The 17,524-nt window shown below is 53.0% G+C and overlaps 1 protein-coding gene across 8 annotated transcripts in view; it reads left to right on the forward strand.

The window, feature by feature from the left end:
- The first annotated feature begins 8,652 nt into the window (after positions 1 to 8,652).
- LOC134728369 (putative L-type amino acid transporter 1-like protein MLAS) overlaps positions 8,653 to 17,524 on the forward strand; it is a 55,305-nt gene continuing 46,433 nt past the window's right edge. For 2 of the 8 annotated variants that reach the window (XM_063597550.1, XM_063597548.1), the window contains exon 1: positions 8,654 to 12,185. In XM_063597550.1, coding sequence (XP_063453620.1) covers positions 11,648 to 12,185 — 538 coding nt within the window. In that variant the 5' untranslated portion in view covers positions 8,654 to 11,647. Of the gene's footprint in view, positions 12,186 to 17,524 lie in introns of all 8 variants that reach the window. The other 6 variants (XR_010110249.1, XM_063597551.1, XM_063597549.1 and 3 more) reach the window with 5 other exon arrangements.

The raw sequence follows: 17,524 nt of genomic DNA on the forward strand, positions 1-17,524 counted from the left end.
GGTCTCAAACTCCTGACTTCAGGTGATTCACCCACCTTGGCCTCCCAAAGTGCTGGGATTACAGGCATGTGCCACCACACCTGGCTAATTTTGTATTTTTAGTAGAGACAGGGTTTCTCCATGTTGGCCAGGCTGGTCTCAAACTCCTGACCTCAGATGATTCACCCACCTTGGCCTCCCAAAGTGCTGGGATTACAGGCGTGAGGCACCGCATCCAGCCATAAAAAGTAGTCTTTTAGTTCCTTGAGTGAAAAGTAAATTCAAATGTTACTTTAGCATTTACATTATAGGTGTTAGTTATCTATTGCTGTCTAACAAATAGCTCCAAAACATAGTGGCTTTAGAAAACAATCATTTGGGCCGGGTGCAGTAGCTCATGCCTGTAATCCCAGCACTTTGGGGGCCGAGGCGAGTGGATCGCCTGAGGTCAGGAGTTCAAGACCAGCCTGACCAACATGGTGAAACCCTGTCTCTACTAAAAATACAAAATTAGCCGAGCTTGGTGGTGCATGCCTGTAATCCCAGCTACTCGGGAGGCTGAGGCAGGAGAATTGCTTGAACCCGCGAGGCAGAGGTTGTAGTGAGCCGAGATCGCGCCATTGCATTCCAGCCTGGGAAACAAGAGCGAAACTTTGTCTCAAAAAAAAAAAAAAAAAAAAAAAAAGTCTTGATCCAGAATGTTGGGTCTGAGTGTGGCTTTTCTGTCTCTCTTTCGTGATGTTGTCTCTCTCTTGGCAAGCTCATTCTTTTGGTGGAAAGAGAGCTACCACTTGTGCCAGGATGGTTTCCATTAATCTATGTAACATTTATTGAGTGCCAATTACGTGGCAGGCTCTATTCTAGACTCTGGGGACAGAGCCTAGACTGTTTCAGGTCTGAAGAGCCTTTGCCTCGGAGCTCACATTCTGATGGAAGGAGGTAGACCACAATGCATCAACACAGAAAGTCTGGGGTGGTAAGTCACAGGGAGAGGACATGGCTGGGTGGGGAGGTCTCTTCTACAGGGGCCATTTGGGCAGAGACCAAAGGAGGAGTGAACCACATGGCTACCCGAGGGCAGAGAATTCCAGGCAGAGGCTGGAGGCAGGAGCGCCCTTCTGGTGTTCAAGGTGCAGCCCGAGGGTGAGGGCAGCCAAGTGCAGGGGTGAGGAGAGAGGCATGGGAGGCAAGGGTGGGTACTGGGGCCCCATAGGCTGGGTGGAGACTTTGGAGCTGCTGCTGGGTTCTGAGCAAAGGGCATTTTCGAGTGGAAAGGCTCAGTTTGGCTGTGCTGCCAAAGAGTTTTCCAAAGTGGTCGTTCCTGTCCTTGCCAGCAGGTCATTGTGTGCTTTCTGGAGGGTGTGCCCAGGTGTCTCCTGTGGATTTAATTTGCACTTCCCTAATGATTCATGATGTGGAGCACTTTGTGCAGATTCATTGGCCATCTGCATATCCTCTTTCACCAGATACCTACTTGAGCCATTTGCCCATTTTTCTCTTGGGCTGTCTGTGGTTTTCTTAGTGATTTTTGGGAGTTCTTTATATATTCCAATTATAAGGCCTTTGTCCATTTTACAAATCTCTTCTCCCACTCTGGGGCTGCCTTTCACCCTCTTTTTTTTTGTTGTTTTTTGTTTTGTTTTGTTTTTGAGATGGAGTCTTGCTTTGTCACCCAGGCTGGAGTGCAGTGGTGCAATCTTGGCTCACTGCAACCTCCACCTCCCAGGTTCAGGTGATTCTCCTGCCTCAGCCTCACGAGTAGCTGGGATTACAGGTGTACACCACTGTGCCTGGCTAATTTTGTATTTTTAGTAGAGACGGGGTTTCTCCATGTTGGTCAGGCTGGTCTCGATCTCCCGACCTCAGGCGATCCGCCTGCCTCATCCTCCCAAAGTGCTGAGATTACTGGCATGAGTCACCGCGTCGGGTCTGGATCAAGCTTATAGCAATGGTTGCACCTGATCAGTTACACAAGCCAATAGGTGCCCTTTCATGTAAGCCAGTTTGGGTTTCTTTTTACCTATTACTTGCTTGGAAAAAATCCAAAATCAGTACAGTGTTTTTCTTTTCCTTTTTTTTAGATGGAGTGTCGCTCTGTCACCCAGGCTGGAGTGCAATGTCACGATCTCAGCTCACTGCAACCTCTGCCTCCCGGGTTCAAGCAATTCTCCTGCCTCAGCCTCCCGAGTAGCTGGGATTACAGGCACCCGCCACCACGCCCAGCGAATTTTTTTTTTTCTTTGAGACAAAGTTTTGCTCTTGTCGCCTAGGTTGGAGTGCATTGATGCCATCTTGGTTCACCACAACCTCTGCCTCCCAGGTTCAAGCAATTCTCCTGCCTCAGCCTCCCAATTAGCTGAGATTACAGGCATGGGCCACCACGCCTGACTAATTTTGTATTTTTACTAGAGACGGGGTTTCTCCATGTTGGTCAGGCTGGTCTTGAACTCTCAACCTCAGTGATCCACCCGCCTCAGCCTCCCAAAATGCTGGGATTACAGACGCAAGCCACTGCGCCCAGCCTTTTTTTTTTTTTTTTTTCATTGTCAGTAGAGATTTGGTTTCACCATGTTGGTCAGGCTGGTCTCGAACTCCTGACCTCAGGTGATCTGCCTACCTTGGCCTCCCAAAGTGCTGGGATTACAGGCATGAGCCACCGTGCCTGGCCCAGTATTTTTATTTTCATAGCATTAAAAAATATTCCTGCCAGAAGAGAGAAAGTTTTACAATCAACCTAATTACATTATCTTCCAATGTTACCTTACAGTCAGATAAGCACAGAAAATTAAGCAGATGCTAATCTGTTTCCCAAGGTGATAAAAGCCGTTTCATTCCGGGGAGATAAAGAATAAGTAGGTTAGGTCAGGCACGGTGGCTCACGCCTGTAATCCCAGCACTTTGGGAGGCTGAGGTGGGCAGATCACCTGAGGTCAGGAGTTCAAGACCAGCCTGGGCAACACGGTGAAGCCCCGTCTCTACTAAAAAAAAAAAAACGCAAAAAATTAGTCAGGCATGGTGGCAGGCACCTGTAATCCCAGCTACTTGGGAGGCTGAGGCAGGAGAATTGCTTGAACCCGGGATGCAGAGGTTGCAATGAGCCAAGATTGTGCCACTGCACTCCAGTCTGGGCGACAGAGTGAGACTCCGCCTCCAAAACAAAAAAAAATACAAAAACTAGGCTCACGCCTGTAATCCCAGCACTTTGGAAGGCTGAGGCAGGTAGATCATGAGGTCAGGAGATCAAGACCATCCTGGCTAACACAGTGAAACCCAGTCTCTACTAAAAATACAAAAAACTAGCTGGGTGTGCTGGCATGTACCTGTAGTCCCAGCTACTCGGGAGACTGAGGCAGGGAGAATTGCTTGAATCCAGGAGGTGGAGGTTGCAGTCAGCCGAGATCGTGCCACTGTACTCCAGCCTGGGCAACAAAGTGAGACTCCATCTCAAAAAGAAAAAAAAAAAAAAAAAAAAACTAAGGCTAGGCACGGTGGCTCACGCCTGTAATCCCAGCACTTTGGAAGGCTGAGGTGGGCAGATCATGAGGTCAGGAGTTTGAGACGAGCCTGGGCAACATTGTGAAACCCTGTCTTTTCTAAAAATACAAAGAAAAATTAGCCAGGCGTGTTGGCATGCACCTATAATCCCAGCTACTGTGGAGGCTGAGGCAGGAGAATCGCTTGAACCTGGGAGGCGGAGCTTGCAGTGAGCTGAGATGGTGGCCACCGCACTCTAGCCTGGGTGACAGAGCGAGACTCCGTCTCAAAACAAAACAAAACAAAACAAAATCTAGCCAGAAATCGCTTGAACCCGGGAGGTGGAAGTTGCAATGAGCTGAGATTGTGCCACTGCCCTCTAGCCTGGGCAACAGAGTGAGACTCCACCCCTCCATGCCCCCCCAAAATAAAGTGTCTGGCTCTTTAAAGGAGATCACACTTGGTGGTGATGCGGGTGAAAGAGGATTGGGTTGAAGGAGTCAAAGTAGAAGTGGGAAAGCACCAAGCTGGGAAATGGGCACATTTCTGTTCTGCGTCTAAGGTGATGCTCCTGACTTCGATTCCATCGATCAAGAGGAGTTTGCTGAAGGACAGGGTGTACAGCTGCCTTGCCCGCTCCTGAACCAGGCCCGGGGTGAAGTGTGTTGTGCACATTCAGCAGCTCCAGCCCCGCTGTGGGTCGCACTGACATGCTGGGCCCAGCCCACGCCCCAGAAGCTCGCAGCGCCGTTGGTCTGGGGAATGGTGTTTTAGGAGAAACTCCTGAAGTGACAGGATGGTGTCATTGGGCATAAGGGCCATGGCACTCCCACTGAGTTGCGACAAGTTCTACAAAATCGTCCCTGGTTTTTAATAAGGAAACTGAGGCTCACTTGACAAGTTGAGAAAGTTGTCGCTGACCCGCTAGGCCAAGGGATACGCAGCATTTCACTCTTGCCTTCTCTGATTTGTGCAATTAGTCAAGGAAAAAGTGCAGCAAAGAGAGAGTCCTGAACCTTAAAACCCAGGAGAAAACTTATCCTACAATGCCGGGCAGTTCACGCTGATGGAAGCAGCAGCCAGAGGAAGGCACTTGGCTGGGCTTCCTGCAGCGCTGTGAGAATAGCCCGCTCCTCTGGTGGGGAAGGGGTGACACAGTCAATGGAGGGGGTGGTCTCTGAACCTGGAGCTTGGGATGGGGGCAGACAGCAGCTATTCAGCCATTCTCCATGGGCTGCCCATTTCCATGGGGACCTGGAGACAGAGAAAGGCCCAAGCGGCCAGAGGGGCCCTGGGCTCCAGTTCTACCAGCCCCACATTGACATCGTGTCCAACAAGATACCAAGAGAAGCAGGGAGTGGCTGACCTTCATTTTCCGTATCAACACAGGGGGCCCTCTGCACGCACCAACATCTTTGTCTCCTGAAAAATGGCCTTTGTCAGTTATTTTTAAAAACTGGTGTTAATCCTGGACACGGAGATACTCCCAGGAAGACATCCGAGCCTGGACACACTGAGATGAAACCACAAACACTCCGAGAGAAAATGACATTGATTCCAGCCCTCAAAGCAACGGGACAAAAAACAAACAGGAGGCTTACCTCCCGCCCCAGGGGCAGCGGCCAGTGTCTGCGGCTCTGCGGGAAGGGCTCTCACTGTGACCAGATTGTGGCTTCTGATTGTATTGTAGAATTTCTGGCCCAGCTTTTAAGGTTCAAGGCTTCCTCCCTTTGCTTTTATGTTATTTTCTCGTTTAATAAAGATACACCTGTGTGAGAAGCATTGCCTGTTCCCAGCTGCCACCGCCTCCTCCTCCTCCGCTTCCTCCCCATCCCCAGCACGTCCTTCCCATCGACCCTCCAGAGAACCAAGCTCAATTCAGAGCAGGCCATGTTCCCAGCTACATCCCCTCAGCCTTGCCCCCCTGAGACAGAATCCACATTCCTGCCCCTCCGCCCCCACCCTCTCCTGGCAGCCCACTCTGTGCCGACCAGAATATCGGCCCCCTCCCACCCCAGGGCTCTTGTGGCTGTTCTGATGGACCTAAGGGCACCCTTCCCCGCCCGCCCCACACCACCTGCTCAACACCTGCTCCTCCTGTTCCCTCAGCCTGAGCTGAGCCCCCAGATGGCACCTGGCACACAGCGGTGCCCAGCAGTAACGGAGCTGTCATTTTTTGACACTTGTCCCTCCTGCTGAAAGGTGGGCTGTCCATGCACTGCTGCATCCCCAACTCTGTGCCCACCAACCCCGTCTTGATAAATGGTTCCTCCATCCACCCGACGCCACAGGCAATCTCGGGAGCCCCCTTGGGCCCTCCTCTCCCCTCACTCCTTGCACCCAGGGCAGCAGCACGCTCTGCTGGAGGACCCTCAAACTGCTGCCTATTCCAAGTCCGTCCACTTTTCTCTGTCCCTTCTGCTGCAGCCTGAGTGACAAGCTGGGCTTCCAGTTTAGCCACTTCCTTTCCAGCCTCTTCCCCTCTTCCCTCAAATCCCTTTTTCTTTTAACAGTGGGTTTTTTTGAGAAACCGACACTTGGCCATTCTGCTGCCCTGTTCAAAACTGAGGCTTTCCACTAGGCTTGGGATCGAGCACGAGCTTCTCCCAGCAAGTTTCGCAGCCTGGCCCTCTTCCACGTCACCTTGTGTGTGTGGGCCTCTGGCTGGGGTTGCTGTCCCCACGGCTGCTTCACAGTCACTCCTTTCCATCCTCAACCAGCTCTCAGACACTTGTCCCAACCACGGTCTCCCTGTGTCCCCTCCCCAGCTGTTGGCATCAGGCATGTGTTGCTGCATGATGCTTGCATCCCCCTCTGGAATGTGAGCCCCCAGGGGCGGGATCCTCAACCATTCTGCTTGCCCACGGCACAGAATAAACGAATAAACGCGGTCGGGCGCCATGGGCTGCAGTGCTCCCACTTGTAAGCTCGGGGACTGCTGTGCACTGCCCCTGGGCCTCCAGGCGCTGCTCCCTCTCCTGGGCTCATCCTCCTTCGTCAGTGCCAGCCCCAGGCAGCAGCATCCCCTCCCCCCGCACCCAGGCTCCTGCACATCCCACGTTATCACAGGGGTGCACATGAAAGGGTCACCCGCAGGCTGGGGTGTCATGAGGACATGCATTCTCACAAAGCCAGGCGTATGTCTAGCTATTGTGAAATGTTTGCTGAGTCAATGAATGAATTGCAGGATACTAGATGGATCTGGCTACAAATGTTTAGAAACTACCTTAAATCCAGTTAACTGGGGGCTGTCATCATCGAGAAGTCTAGACAAAATGAGTGACAGGGAGCAGGTGTGATCAGACATGGAGCAGACATGGATCACACATGGAACAGACATGGCTCACACATGGAGCAGCATGGACCACATGTGGAACAGACACGGTTCACACGTGGAACAGACACGGTTCACACATGGAACAGCATGGACCATACATGGAACAGACACAGATCACACATGGAACAGACATGATTCACACATGGAACAGACATGGTTCACACATGGAGCAGCATGGATCTCACATGGAACAGACATGGTTCACACATGGATCACACATGGAGCAGACATGGTTCACACATGGAAAAGACATGGTTCACATGTGGAGCAGCATGGATCACACATGGAGAAGCATGGAACACACATGGAACAGACACGGTTCGCACATGGAACAGACATGGCTCACACATGGAACAGCATGGATCACACATGGAGCAGCATGAATCACATATGGAGCAGCATGAATCACACATGGAACAGACATGGTTCACACATGGAACATACATGGTTCACACATGGAACAGACATGGTCCACACATGGAACAGACAGTTCACACATGGAACAGACATGGTTCACACATGGAGCAGCATGGATCACACATGGAACAGACACAGTTCACACATGGAACAGACACAGTTCACACATGGAGCAGCATGGTTCACACATGGAGCAGGCACCACTCACGCATGCCGTAGCATGCATCAGCCTGGTTTTCGGGCCCACACAATAGAAGTCATTGTTTTGGTGGTAAACAATATCCACCTGGATATTTTCCAAAATAGAGAATTGAATTATAACCTACAAATTTCCATCCTCACATGGAAATTTGACCTGGTTGAATGGCATCTGCCCTGCAGCCACTGTGCCCAAAACTGAGAGGTGGGGCAAAGTAGCTGAAGAAAGCAGCGCTGAAGCTGGCAGCTGCAAAGAGTGCAGGGCCCTCCAGTCTCTACAAAATTCACAGCTGCTTCCAGCCTCATGCTGGGACGTGGGCTGAGCAATGAATTCTTCTTGCAATCCAGGGCAGAGTGGAAGAAAGTTCAAGGTGAGCATCAACTCATTCAATCACTTAACAATAGGCAGGTTTGGCTCATACTGCAGAGGCCAAGCAGGAGAACCTGGCTCCTGTGTCTCTGGAAATGTTAAAATGCCTGTCAACAGGAAAAAAAGATCTGTCTCTGCCATCCTGTAGGTAAGTTTGCCACCTACGCACTAAAGATTAAGGCCATATTTTTTCAATGTTGAGATTATTCCCTTTGTCTGCAAACAGGGGCTTAGGACAACAGCCCTTTGTTCTCTCACAGTCCCGGAGGCCAGAGGCAAACATCAAGGTGGTGGCAGGGCCAGACTCCCTCGGGAGGCTGCAGGACCCCTCCTGCCTCTTCCAGCTTCTGGGGGCTCCAGGTGTCCCTTGACTCAGAGCCGCCCACTCCCATCCCCGCCTCCATCTTCACGCTCCAGCCACTGAGACCACGCCCGACACAGCAAGTGTGGGCTGCTGCAACCGCTGTCCCTCCGTGTTCCCTCTGCACACATTGGAAAGAAAGTCTGAGGGTGGAAGCCAGGCATTCGGCCAGCCGTGGGAGCACAGTTCGGCAGTGACGGCAACACCAGCAGCTCAGGGTCCTCCACCCGCCAGCCCCGGGAGCACAGTTCTGCAGTGAGGATGACACCAGAGGCTCAGGGTCCTCCACCTGCCAGCCCTGGGAGCACAGTTCTGCAGTGATGGCAATGCCAGCGGCTCAGGGTCTTCTACCTGCTGGTCCCCAGGAGGCGGGCGCAGGTGTCTCCCTGCTTCACAGAAGAGGAAACTGAGACTTTGAAAGCTGAGCCGAGTCACTCGCCTGGTGCCACATTAACCAGCAAGTGGTAGAGGTGAGATCTGAACCCAGGACCATTCGATTCTAGGCCTGAACTGCTTTTATCTTTTGGCTGTATAGTTCACACAGAACATAACATTAACCGTTAGTCATTTAAACACGTACAAATCCGTGGTGTTTAAGTCACTCCCAGTGTTGGGCAACCATCCCCATCATCTAGTTCCAAGACATTTTATCACCCCAAAGAGAGACCCCATCCACTCAGCCCTCACTCTCCATCGCCCCTTCCCCCCGCCCTAAGCAGCCACGAATCTCGTCCGTCTCTCTGGATCCTCCTGTCCTGAACATTCGTGCACTCGGAATCATACAACCCGTGGTCACTGACCCTTTCACACAGCCCAGTGTTTTCAGGGGTCCTGCACATTGCAGCGCGTCTTCCTGTGTGCAGCTGAATGACGCTCCAAGGGATGGCGGACTACGCTGGGTTTATCCATCATCCACGGATGGACGGGCCTGAACTCTGACCCTGGCTCCTACTGTTGCTTCCATGTCATCTTTTTTTTTTTTTTTCAAGACCAGTCTCGCCGGGCGCAGTGGCTCACGCCTGTAATCCCAGCACTTTGGGAGGCCGAGGCGGGGGGATCACGAGGTCAGGAGATCAAGACCATCCTGGCTAACACCGTGAAACCCCGTCTCTGCTAAAAATACAAAAAATTAGCCGGGCATGGTGGTGAGCGCCTGTAGTCCCAGCTACTTGGGAGGCTGAGGCAGGAGAATGGTGTGAACCCAGGAGGCGGAGCTTGCAGTAAGCCGAGATCGCGCCACTGCACTCCAGCCTGGGTAACAGAGCGAGACTCCGTCTCAAAAAAAAAAAAAAAAAAAAAAAAAAAAAAAAAAAAAAAAGACCGGTCTCATTCTGTCGCCTAGGCTGGAGTGCAGTGGCGTGATCTCAGCTCACTGCAGCCTCAACCTTCCCCAGCTCAGGTGATCCTTCTACCTCAGCCTCCCCAGCAGCTGGGACTACAGGTGCACCACCACCACGCTGGGCTAGTTTTTGTATTTTTTGTAGAGACGGGGTCTCCCTATGTTGCCCAGGCTGGTCTTGAACTCCTGGGCTCAAGAGATTTTCCCACCTTGGTCTCCCAAAGGGCTGGCATTACAGGCGTGAGCCACCGCGCCCAGCCTCCAAGTCATCTTTGACACGCAGAGCACGCCTGAGAGCAGCAACAAGACTAATGTTGGGGCCAAAGCTAAGAAGTGGGGCGGAGCCTCCCTGGTGGCCAGTCGTCAGCCCAGTGCCTGAAATGCATGCAAAGTCTATTTTTATTTTGCGTAGTTGAACCTGAGCAAAAAATCTGGCCCTACAATCTCTAACCTTGCTCCTAACTGGCACCTACCCTATTGCACAAGAAGCTATCTAGGGGAGGACTCAGTGAGCACTCGGTGAGTTTGTCCAGCCGTGGTGGTACTGTCTCCTTCCCTCTGCAGGCACAGCGGGAAGAATAGGGCGGATGGAGGGCTCTCTGCACCTTCCACAGCCAGCAGCGTGGACGGCAGATTACAAGTTAGTATCTGTGTGACCTCCGCACTCCCCTGCCGGTGGCTGCCTGGGCTGCTGAGATTTCGCTTGGTTTTATCACTGCAGAGGAATGCCCGCCATACCGGGGGGGCGAGCAAGGTCCAGAATGACAAGCCGTGGCATTCCTCAGCCGCCCCCTCCCCGGGGTGGGGCCTGGACATTCCTGGCTGCAGCTAGAGGTCCCAGCACGACAGGGATTCTGACCCCCCCTCCACCACAGCTATTGTTCAGAATTCTGTGGATTCCAGAGGCATCTGCCCAGCAGACTGTCTTGCTGTGAACACCCAGCTCTGCAACCGGTGTTTGCGTGTTTGCCCTGGGAGGCTGAACGCTCACCCAGAACAAAGGCCTCCCCACATGCCTGCTGTGAGCTTCCAAGGACTCGTTAGGACACACGCCAAGGAACCCCGGGTGGGGGTGATACCGAGGAGCTTCCTCCCTGACCCACACACACCCTTTGAACAGGTCTTTGGCTGCTCACCAGTCTGGTCAATCTCAGGGCAGTATTTATATTCCTTCCCGTTTCCAGGCCTAGGAGCCTTGGCATCCTGCTCTCGCCTCTAACTGAAATTACCTCTCAACCCTTTTTAGCTAAGATGCCTCTCGCATTCCCCAGGAATAACAAGCTTTAAAGCCCCTTCACACTGAAGCCTGCCTTTGAATTCCCCAGCTAGATTTGGGGGTGGGGGTCTTATGGCTCCCGGTGAACCCCCGGTTCTGTTGATTAAATTGAGCTCAGGCAGATTGCTGGCTTCCCAAAGCCTGTGTTATTACTGCTTCTCAAAGCTACGGGCACCGGATCGCCATCTTTGGCAAGATTCTTTTGGGATACAATGGGAATTACTGGGTGGCCTCGGTTCGGTTCTTCCCTCGTCTCAGTTCGCGGCTCACCAGCCACATTGATGCAGCCCCCAGGCTGGAAGGAGGCTGCAGGAGCTTCCCCTCAGGTCATCCTCTCATCCCTCCCCCGTGCCCCAGGAGCTGGTTGTGGGGGCGGTTCCATCCCCTCGGCCCATCCGGGACAGGAGCCTAGGTTCCCTTCGGGGGGTACCCCAAACCCCATCCTTGGCCTCAGGCCAGCCCTGGTGCACTGCCCGCTCCCAGGCTTGACGAGAGGCTGCGGGCCAGTGGGTGAAGGGGCTCGCCCTGACTGCCAGGCCCCGCCCAAGCGCACCCGGGAGGACGGGCTGGGATGACGCGGGCGCCGGGGGGGGGTAGGTCGCGAGGCCGGGGTCTCCATGGCGCAGGAGTACGGGGGCCTTCGAGGACCACGCGGGCCTGGGAATCGCCTGCCAGGCTAGGCCGGACGACGCACATGCTCCGAGCGGGGTCGAGGGGGCGGGGCTGAGGGCCGCCGACGGGCCACAGGGCGGGGAGGAGCCGCGGGCGGTGGGCGGGGCCAGTGGGCCGGGGCCTAAAAGGCGGCGCGGGCAGCGGGCAGCGGGCGGCGGGCGGCGGGCACAATCCTCGCTTGGCTGCGGCTCTCGGGTGTCCCAGGCCCGGCCGGTAAGCAGAGCATGGCGGGTGCGGGCCCGAAGCGGCGCGCGCTAGCGGCCCCGGTGGCCGAGGAGAAGGAAGAGGCGCGGGAGAAGATAATGGCCGCCAAGCGCGCGGACGGCGCGGCGCCGGCAGGCGAGGGCGAGGGCGTGACGCTGCACCGGAACATCACGCTACTCAAGGGCGTGGCCATCATTGTGGGCGCCATCATGGGCTCGGGCATCTTCGTGACGCCCACGGGCGTGCTCAAGGAGGCAGGCTCGCCGGGGCTGGCGCTGGTGGTGTGGGCCGCGTGCGGCGTCTTTTCCATCGTGGGCGCGCTCTGCTACGCGGAGCTGGGCACCACCATCTCCAAATCGGGCGGCGACTACGCCTACATGCTGGACGTCTGCGGCTCGCTGCCCGCCTTCCTCAAGCTCTGGATCGAGCTGCTCATCATCCGGCCTTCGTCGCAGTACATCGTGGCCCTGGTCTTCGCCACCTACCTGCTCAAGCCGCTCTTCCCCACCTGCCCGGTGCCCGAGGAGGCAGCCAAGCTCGTGGCCTGCCACTGCGTGCGTGAGTACGGGGCGCGGGCCGGGGGTTGGGAGGTCGTAGTCCCTGGGTCCCTGCATCCGTGTGTCACTACGCCCCTGGCTCCCACATCTCTACATTTTTGCGTTCCTGGACCGTCCCGGCAGTTCTAGGCTAAGGTCATTGGTCCCAGAAACCACGTGCGTTTCTTTCATTCATTCTTTTACACTTCTCCCCACGGGCTGGGAATATCTTCAGTGACGGGACAGTAGGGTCCCTGCCCTGCCCTTCGGTGGGCATTTCATTCCCCCACTTAAGCGGTTCAGGCAAGTGCCAGCCTCCCGTTGGCCCCGCTGAGCAATACTCCCAGCCTCTTGCGTGGCACCCACGTGGAGTAACTGAGCAACCGGTTTATTGTTAAAGCTCCGATTGCTGACTGGTTGGTGAAAAGGAAATTGCAGTTAAAAAGAAAATTATTCATTTCTGCTCTCCACACCAGCTCGTCAGGAATCAGTGACACGGGCTGACTCATAAGAAAACAGTAGTAATAAAATCGTGTGCGGGTAGTGACTGGTGCTGGTTCAGGCTAAGGGATCCCCCCTGAGGATTGCCCAGTAGTGAGAGAGCGGAGCTTGGCTGCAGATTCAGTCTGTGTTGCAGTGAATGGACGTGCGGGTCCCAGGTTACTCTGGGAAACAGCCATGGGGCTCCTGTTTTGGTGGGCATGGTGCTGGTGTGTTCTTCACCAGGCCAGAGAGAACTGCTTTTCAAAATAGTTTTCTTTTCTTTTCTTTTTTTTTTTGAGATGGAGTCTTGCTCTGTCGCCCTGGCTGGAGTGCAGTGGCGCGATCTCGGCTCACTGCAAGCCCCGCCTCCCGGGTTCACGCCATTCTCCTGCCTCAGCCTTCCGAGTAGCTGGGACTACAGGCGCCCGCCACTACGCCCGGCTAATTTTTTTTGTATTTTTAGTAGAGACGGGGTTTCACCGTGTTAGCCAGGATGGTCTCGATCTGCTGACCTTGTGATCCGCCCGCCTCGGCCTCCCAAAGTGCTGGGATTACAGGCGTGAGCCGCCGTGCCCGGCCTCAAAATAGTTTTCTTGTGGGATTTCAGGGGGAAAATCACTTGTACCAGATACCACATGATTTGGTTGGGTGGCGTGGGAAGGCGGGTCTTGGCAATTCTCAGGTTCATCCCATGGCAAGGATCGGCCTGGATCTCAGTAGTGTGTGTACACATTCAAGGTGGGAAGGGTTAATTTATAGTTGGGGTCTTGAGCCATGAAATCAGGGGAGTGGCTTCTGACTGGCAGGACCTGTTGGCGCTGTTTTCTGCCACACCGTACTTTGGGGAGAAGGGGGAGGGGGAGGCATTTCTTCATAAATGTGAGAATGCCCCGAGGGCAAGACTCAGCAGGGCTCTGTGTGGTTTCTCTGAGGCTCTGAGCAGAGCAGCCGCACCACCATGCAGGTCAAAGCCGGGAAAATTCGTAGTAGGACAGGAGTAGGGAGAGCCTGTGGCTTCCAGCTGGGCGTTGGACATGTGAATGTAGGGGATGACTCTGATTTCTTTTTTTTGTCATTAGAATTTCACTGGTTCAGTCTCCCTCCCGCCTAGGTACATGTCCGCCTGGTATGTAACAACATGGATAATAGCTTATGCAGCCTGCACTCTTACCTTTAAAAAATGAATCCCTGTTGGCTGGGTGTGATGGCCCACGCCTATAATCCCAGCACTATGGGAGGCCAAGACGGGCAGATCTACCAAGGTCAGGAGTCCGAGACCAGCCTGACCAACATGGTGAAACCCCATCTCTACTAAAAATACAAAAATTAGCTGAGCATAGTGGCTCACGCCTGTAATCCCAGCTACTTATGAGTCTGAGGCATGCTCCGGGACGTGGAGGTTGCAGTGAGTTGAGATCCTGCCACTGCACTCCAGCCTGGGTGACAGAGCAAGCCTGTCTCAAGAAAAAAAAAAAAAAAAAAAAAAAAAAAAAAAAAAGCAGCCCCTGGGTGCTGAGTGTCTGACTTCCTGTTGGTGCCAGGAGTGAGTTGTGGGAAATGCTTCATTGGCCACCAGGAAGGAGACATAGGATGGGGGCGCTGCCTAGTTTTCTCTTTCTAATAAAAATCACATCAGTCATACATGAATTCATCATCATTTAAAAATTCAAACCAGCCAGGCACTGTGGCTCATTCCTGTAATCCCAGCACTTTGGGAGGCCGAGGCAGGCGGATCACCTGAAGTCAGGAGTTCGAGACCAGCCTGGCCAACATGGGGAAACCCCATCTCTACTAAAAATACAAAAAATTAGCCAGGCGTGGTGGCAGATGCCTGTAATCCCAGCTACTCGGGAAGCTGAGGCAGGAGAATCACTAGAACCCAGGAGGTGGAGGTTGCAGTGAGCTGAGATCGCACCACTGCACTCCAGCTTGGGCAACAAGGCGAAACTCTGTCTCAAAAAAAAAAGCAAAAATCAGCTGGGCTTGACGGCGCACACCTGTAGTCCCAGCTACTGGGAAGCTGAGGCAGGAGAACTGCTTGAACTCGGGAGCCAAGATGGTGCCACTAAGCTCCTGCCTGGGTGACACATTTCTCCTCCTTTACCACCCCCCAGCCCCAGAGTTTCTGTGGCTGACAGTGTACGCTTCCAGAGCTGCTTCTGTTACAAATATATCGCTGGCCTATTTATTTAAAAGATCATAATGTACAACTTGTTCTCCACCTTTTTTTTAAGCCTAAAATGGTTTTGCCATGTTCCCAGGCAGTACGCAGAGGCTACCCTCTTTAGCTGCTAGGAAGACTTCCCTGTGTCGGCAGGAACAAGTGTGCTCACCGCCCCCACCCCCCAACCCCCCGTAGACCCCTGTGGAGGGCATTTGGGGTTTCCCAGCTTTGTGCAAATGGGAAAAGGTTATGTGGTTTTTTGTGTTTTGTTTTTGTTTTTGTTTTGAGACAGAGTCTGTCTCTGTCGCCCAGGCTCGTTGCTCACTGCAACCTCTGCTTCCTGGTTTTAAGCAATTCTCCTGCCTCAACCTCCGGAGCTTAGATTACAGGCATGTGCCTCAGCCTCCCAATTTGCTAGGATTACAGGCATGAGCCATCGCACCCGGCGGGGTGTGGATTCTAATGTAATAGCTAATGTGCCTTCCAAAGAGGCTGTACCAAGTCACACGTTCCTGGATTTATTTTGTGGTAATAGGGCTTTAAAAAGTATTTTTATTTATTTATTTTTATTTTATTTTATGTTTGAGATGGAGTTTTGCTCTTACCCAGGCTGGAGTACAATGGCGCGATCTCGGCTCACTACAACCTCCACCTCCCGGGTTCAAGCGACTCTCCTGCCTCAGCCTCCCGAGTAGCTGGGACTACAGGTGCCCACCATGCCCAGCTAATTTTTTGTATTTTTAGCAGAGACAGGGCTTCACCATGTTGGCCAGGCTTGTCTTGAACTCCTGACCTCAGGTGATCCACCCGCCTCTGCCTCCCAAAGTGCTGGGATTACAGGCTTGAGCCACCGCACCCGGCCTAAAATAGCTTTCCAGCAGTCCTTTTGGTCCCAGTAGGTAAAGCCTCAAGGCAGGCTCTAGAGTGCCAGCCCTCTCTGACCCAGAGGTGAGGGTTAATGTTAATAGGATCCCTTTCAGCGAAAGTTAGGGCCACACTTCTCATGTCCCTAAGCCATTTGTACTTGTTTTTTTTCTCTGACCCACCTGTGTATGTGGTGAGTATGTGTGTATGTGTTGCTTTTTTTTTTTTTTTGGAAAGTGATTTTCAGTAACAGAAAGGGATGTGCTCTCTGCAAGAGTGAGTCTATTCTTGCCCCTGTGTGTAAGGCAAGAAGGAGAAGTTGTGTTCTCTGAACAGGCAGACCCTGCTGAGAGAGGGAGGTGTGTTGGGGTTCAATCATTCTGGTGGGAAAGATATTAGAGATAGTTATAGAAATAGACACAAATCTTGGAAGGCCGAGAAGTTGGCATAACTTTGGTAATTAGCTCTGGCTGAAGGCGGCCTGATCCCTTTACCTTTAGTTAAACAAATAAACATAGAAATAAAAGAAAGGCAGAGTAGTTTACCTAGCTAGCTTGTTTACCCATATAATCTTAAGACCCTGGGTGCTTAAATGCTTTTTACTCGGGAAGTCCACAATGTCTGTTACACTCTAATGGTGTTGACTCAAGCTTTTGTTAATTAATCATACTGAATAAATGCGCGTCTGACTAGCTGATCAGGGCCAAGTAGCAACTGTTTACAGGACTCAGCCGGGAGCCTATAAACGGCTGGGACCCTCAGCTGCACTGGCAGAGCAGAATATCTGTGTGTCTGTACTTTATTCATCTGTCATGGGGTCACGGGTCTGTAACGGACAGACTCCCTGCAGCTGGTGCCCCCTCGAAAGGAGTGCTGTCGCAGAGGTGGGCTTGGCTGAGGCTGGTAGAACTCCAAGCTGATTCTCAGGTCATTCTGACTTCAGTTCGGAAAGGGCAGTGGATGTCCCAGGAAGGGAGACCCTGCCCTTGTAGGGGGACTTCTGACAGGTGCAGGGGGCAGCCTGGAGCCCGGACCAGTGGGCAGGATGGGCGCTCCAGGGTGTGAAGGAGAGGCTGGGCGTTTGATCTGTGGACATTGTTCCTGGAGCAGTGAAAAGCCATAGAAAGTGATTTTATTTATTTATTTATTTATTTTGAGACGGAATTTCGCTCTTTTTGCCCAGGCTGGAATGCAATGGCACGATCTCGGCTCACTGCAACCTCTGCCTCCCGGGTTCAAGCGACTCTCCTGCCTCAGCCTCCCGAGTAGCTGGGATTACAGGCATGCACCACCATGCCTGGTTAATTTTGCATTTTTTAGTAGAGACAGGGTTTCTCCATGTTGGCCAGACTGGTCTCGAACTCCTGACCTCAGGTGATCCGCCCACCTCGGCCTCCCAAAGTGCTGGGATTACAGGCGTGAGCCAGTGTACCCAGCTGATTTTTTTTTTTTTTTTTAAATGATCACACATAAGGTTGGGTTCCAGAATTTTCTGCTTAGGAAGGGAAAGGGCACCTTTTACCCCCTTAGTCCTTGAGCCTGATCCTACAGAAGGTACAGTGCCTTTCGGGTCTGGATCCTCAGCCCTCGGGCCTCTGAGGCTGCCTTGGGAGAGGGTACGGATTTGAGAACAAGGTTCTCAGTTTTGCTGGCTGTCTTTTCAGTCGCCCAGGCACGTCCCACAGAAAGTTTCTTTTTGTGAAATAATCGTGTGAAATGGGTTGGCCTCGGTGCTTAGAACCATCCCACTGACGGTGAGTGGAAAAAATCCCTTGCTTGTCAGTCTGGTTAGGAGATGAGGTCCTTTCACGCGTGTCTTCATGTTGGTGCGCTTTTCACTGGTCATAAAG

This window comes from Pan paniscus, chromosome 18, assembly GCF_029289425.2.
Source record: "Pan paniscus chromosome 18, NHGRI_mPanPan1-v2.0_pri, whole genome shotgun sequence".
NCBI classification, from domain to species: Eukaryota; Metazoa; Chordata; class Mammalia; order Primates; family Hominidae; genus Pan; species Pan paniscus.